This window comes from Gossypium arboreum, chromosome 3, assembly GCF_025698485.1.
Source record: "Gossypium arboreum isolate Shixiya-1 chromosome 3, ASM2569848v2, whole genome shotgun sequence".
Classification (NCBI taxonomy): Eukaryota; Viridiplantae; Streptophyta; class Magnoliopsida; order Malvales; family Malvaceae; genus Gossypium; species Gossypium arboreum.
In genome coordinates, this window is record NC_069072.1 from 56,253,447 (window position 1) to 56,257,929 (window position 4,483).

Here is a 4,483-nt window from a genome sequence, read left to right on the forward strand (position 1 = left end):
TTATAAACATGTATGCATGTAATGATATGCCATGTTGAATGAAGAGTTGCTTAATTTGAATGCTTGAAATGGTTGGTATTTGGATGTGAGTTTAAGTGCAGGTCATTGGTGTGATTTTGGGTGAGAAACGAAGCTAGAAATGGTTTTATTTTGTCCACACGAGCAGACACATGGGCGTGTGTCTAGACGTATGTGACACACGGCCTGGTATATAGGCATGTGGTTAGGCCATGTGTCCCTTACAGCTTAAATTTTGAGAAACAGAATGCTCAAAATTGAGCACACGGGCAGAGACACAGGCGTGTTCTTAGTCGTATGTGCTACACGGCTCAGAACACGGGCGTATGACTTGGCCGTGTGAAACCTACACCTAAATTTGAAAAATAAAATTAATCACACGGCCTAGCACACGACCGTATGGTATGGCCGTGTGCACAAGTCAAAGAGTTATACAAGGTCAAACACGGCCTACAGCACGGGCATGTCTCATGGTCACACGGGCGTGTCACTTGGACCACACTGGCATGTAAGTCCTGTAACTTAGAAAAATTTTTAATTTCGCGAAAAATTCTTAGAGTTTCCGATTAAGTCTTGATTCGATTTTAATGCTCATATTGGGCCTCGAGGGTCTATTTAAGGGACGTTTTGAATAATCTCGAAAAATGAACAATGATTGATGTGATTTATATGTAAATATTCTCAAACTTCCGCTAATGCTCCGTAACCCTATTTCGGCGATGGATACAAGTTAAGGGGTGTTACGGTATGGCAAGAGTATCAAATTCTACAAAAAAAAAAATTGAAGTAATTCTTTATAAATTAATCTTTAAACATTAGAAGATGAAGGAGAACAAAGAAAATCTTTTACAGTTTTTTTGGTGTCTATTCAAATGAGATTCAACTCCTCTTTATAGAAGTTCTTGAGACAAGAGACATAACTATTTAATAAATGTTTATTTGAATAGTCTCATTTATTAAGAATAAACACAATTATTCATTACATATTACTTGAATAACCCTAACTTTTTTTAATAATCAACATAACTTTTAGTAACAAGAAACATAACTCATCAATATAAACAATGCTAGCCTTTTGTTTAATAATTAACTGATATAACTTTTATTATATAACTTTTCATTTGCAACTATTAAAACATTATATATATTTTTAAAAATGTTACATCAACTTAAACTCTGTTTAGAGGCAAAAGTGATCTTCTAAGAAATGCTTGAAAGAGTGTGAGCGCTTGGAAAGGGGACGTGTATGGAACCTCATGTGCTGCACCTCTTACAGTAGCAAATGTCAAAAATGTCAAATTTTGGCCTCTCCTTACTTTGCCAAATGACTGAGTCCACCCACCAACCTGATTATATATATATTAGACCATGGATCTGGAATGAATAGTGGAAAAGACTTTGAATAGCAGACATGACTTTGCAAAACATACCTGCTTCTTATCATACCATGGAGCATAACTTCCGAAAGGCACCAGCTTCAGTTCTTTTGCAAGCATATTTGCAATTATCCTTGTTTGTGTTAATGGGATTTTCGAATCTTGATCTCCACTGCAGTGAAGTTGCAGAAACTTTTAGTCATTTGAGGCAACTAGGGCTTGAAATTAGAAGCCCTTTGAGGTTTAAAATTACTCACTTGAAGAGGAGAACTGGAATACTTCTTTTGAGGAGTTTTGACAGAAGGGGTATGATATTGATCCCTATACTCTCTCTTTGATAGGAAAGATGCCTGCAATTATAACAAGTTGTTTTATTTGCTTGCATACATGCAGAAGCATATGCCAAATTACCAATTGAGAGAAAGAGAGACCCTCCACAGAATTCCCAAACTGAAGAGAGGTGAGTTGTGTTTGCATGAAGTGCTTCTTGTACTTTAGGTGTGTTGAGGTACTGACGTATCTCATCTACACGACATGGATCAGTGGCAACAGCCGAGCTCATAGCCAGCTGCTAGAATAATCAAAGACAATTGTTAGCTGGAAAAGAACCAGTCGCTTTCATGCCTTTGTGTTAATGCTGTTAATTACCTACCTTCCAATGTAACCGATTGTGTGTTCCCTGAAAAAAAGTCTGGCCGAGTAGAGTTGGTGAGAAGCAAATAGGCAAAATCAGGTCTCCAGGGTCAGTGTATGAACCCATTTCTTCTTCTAGTTTGTTAAGCACATGTATGCATTCTTTGGACAGATTCTGGTGAATGGACTCTTTAAGGTGCCTTGATGCATTACATACAGTCTTACTCAAAAGGAGAGTTTCATCTGAAATGACTCCATGTGACCACAAGAACTCAGCATTGATTACACTAATATCCGGATCTAAAAGAGGATTTCCCAACTGCAGAATGAACGAAAAGTAATGACGAAATTTGGGTAAAGCTTAAATTCATAGATAAACACAAGAATAGTTGGTAAGAGGAAGCTTAACTGCAATGGCTTTAAGCTTGATGGGTCTGCCACTGAAACGTTTATTGTAATCTAGGATTAAGTCAGCGAGCTGAGGAATGTAGTGACCTACATTTAATTTTTTATCAAAAAAGAGATTAAATTTGTCCATAGTTTTGATGCCATTAGATTAAGATAAGCAATAAGCAGAGAGGAGAAAAATATAAATCAGAGGAGGGAAATAAATGGACTGCATAGATATTTCAGGGAGTACACATATATAGTGCTAGATTCCATTTATTTGACAGCCAATACAACAATGAAAAGTAAAGATATGGGTAATAAATGAAACCTGACCTGCATAGCTTTCCCCAGAAAGATACAAATCTGAGTTTCTATACTGCGGGAATTCTTCAAACCAGTTAAGAAGGAATTGCATATTGTCCTTGGCTGAAAACATTGGTTACCAGTGCTCTTTGTTTAAAAAATTGCCGACATCAAGTAATGAAACGATAATATTAATATCAACCTGTTGTAGCATCATTCAGACCAAGGTAATCTGAGCTTGTATTTGAGTAGGAAAATCCAACTCCAATTGGACTCTCAAGATATAACATGTTGGATTCTGTTCATTGTGAAAATCAGCTCCATTGAATAACTCAACTTCACAGTTAGATTCTCTTTCAAGTTAAAATAATTACCAAGATTCCATGAATATTGATTCTTGACCAAGTGTCCATCTTCCCTAGGCTGGAAAGGGCCATGTTCCATAAATGCACCAAAGCCGAGAGATGAACAACCGGGGCCTAAAACAAACCAATGTACAGCAGTTGGTCAAAAAGAGAAACCAAAGACACTTGGGGAAACGAGAGTGTGTTTTACCTCCATTAAGCCACAATGTCAAGGGATTTGCCAGTGGATTGGCGGAATCAGCTTCCACAAAGTAGTAGAATAAAGCTCGGCCATGTTGAGGTTGAACGAGGATATAACCAGAGTATTGCTTGAAACCAACATTGGCAGGTTGACCTGGGAGAGCTTTTATTACCTCACAAGAAGCACTGCAAAAGAAGAAAAGAGAAAGAAGAGGGAAGACAAGTAACAACTTCATATTTTGCCTCAGAGAGAGAAGACTCAAGAAATTTCTCCAAGTTGCTTTCAGGTAAAACAAATTAAATTACATTATCTTTTTTTTTGAAATGTCGATTAATAATTGAATGTAATATCAAAGAACAGGGAGAGACTTGGTAGGTAATGTTTCTGTTTAACCCAATATCGTTTGTCGGATACGTTGGCCTACAGCTGAAAATCAGATGGTTGTAGTCGAAAAAGAAAACACGGAATCTAGAAACCCTAACCGTCCTTGTGATGTTAAGACATGTTCAGCCATGGGGGACTTGGTAATTTTCAAACCATTGAATCTAATTAAATTAATTCGATGATACCAATCAAAACCTTTTAATCTCTCGTGTGTTCAGTTTCCTTTTCTTTCGTCTTATAGTATTATTATTGTATTTAATTTTATCATCAATGATATTTTTAGTAAATATACTACCATCCTAAACTTTAAAATAAAAATTAGTGATTGCGGCGCAAGACCCCATTAATTAATCCAAATTTTCATGTAATTTTATTTATTATCATATATTGGTTTTATGATTTATTTTCAGAATGTTTTATTAACTTTCCCACAATATTATTTCTAATGTTCAAACTTTTCTTCCCTATTTGGGGTACAATATATCATTGTATCTATCATTTGTTAATTCTCTATGTAATTATTATGGTCAAATTCTCGTTATTAGTCCTTGTATTATATGTAAGTTGTGAATTTAGTTATTTTAGTTTTTATTTTTTTAATTTTAAAATTTTATCTTGACTCAAACAATAACTATTAAACTTGTTAAGTTAAATTATGTTGTTTTTAAAATTTTATGCGACAAATATATTATTATATGTGCAATGTTATATCTATTTACTATTTTTACTTAATGCTCATTAAAATCCATATTATGTTATTTAATGTATTTAACTGTTAGACTCAAGATTGAATTTTTAAAATAAAAAAAGTCTAAGACTTAAAATAGAAAAAA

At 34.8% G+C, this 4,483-nt stretch overlaps 1 protein-coding gene across 2 annotated transcripts; it reads right to left on the reverse strand.

Moving 5' to 3' along the window:
• Window positions 1-1,091: 1,091 nt before the first annotated feature.
• On the reverse strand, window positions 1,092-3,791 carry LOC108484635 (serine carboxypeptidase-like 45). 2 transcript variants are annotated; one of them, XM_017788498.2, is made up of 10 exons: window positions 3,276-3,791; window positions 3,095-3,199; window positions 2,923-3,018; window positions 2,751-2,843; window positions 2,437-2,522; window positions 2,047-2,346; window positions 1,826-1,965; window positions 1,652-1,744; window positions 1,449-1,566; window positions 1,092-1,364 (listed from the first exon to the last, which is right to left on the reverse strand). In XM_017788498.2, exons 1-10 carry the CDS (start codon window positions 3,499-3,501, stop codon window positions 1,188-1,190), a joined length of 1,434 nt encoding a protein of 477 aa, XP_017643987.1. In that variant the 5' UTR covers window positions 3,502-3,791; the 3' UTR covers window positions 1,092-1,187. The 2 variants fall into 2 exon arrangements, with proteins under 2 accessions (XP_017643987.1, XP_017643988.1); XM_017788499.2 differs by having other exon boundaries at window positions 1,826-1,962; window positions 3,276-3,790.
• Window positions 3,792-4,483: the final 692 nt, after the last annotated feature.

Coding starts and splice junctions, on each gene's coding strand:
- LOC108484635 (XM_017788498.2), bottom strand. CDS start 3,501: ATGAAGTTGTTACTTGTCTTCCCTCTTCTTTCTCTTTTCTTCTTTTGC. Junction 1,745..1,825: donor GTTTGGGAATTCTGTGGAGG/GTCTCTCTTTCT, acceptor TTATAATTGCAG/GCATCTTTCCTATCAAAGAG. Junction 1,567..1,651: donor ATTCCAGTTCTCCTCTTCAA/GTGAGTAATTTT, acceptor ACTTCACTGCAG/TGGAGATCAAGATTCGAAAA.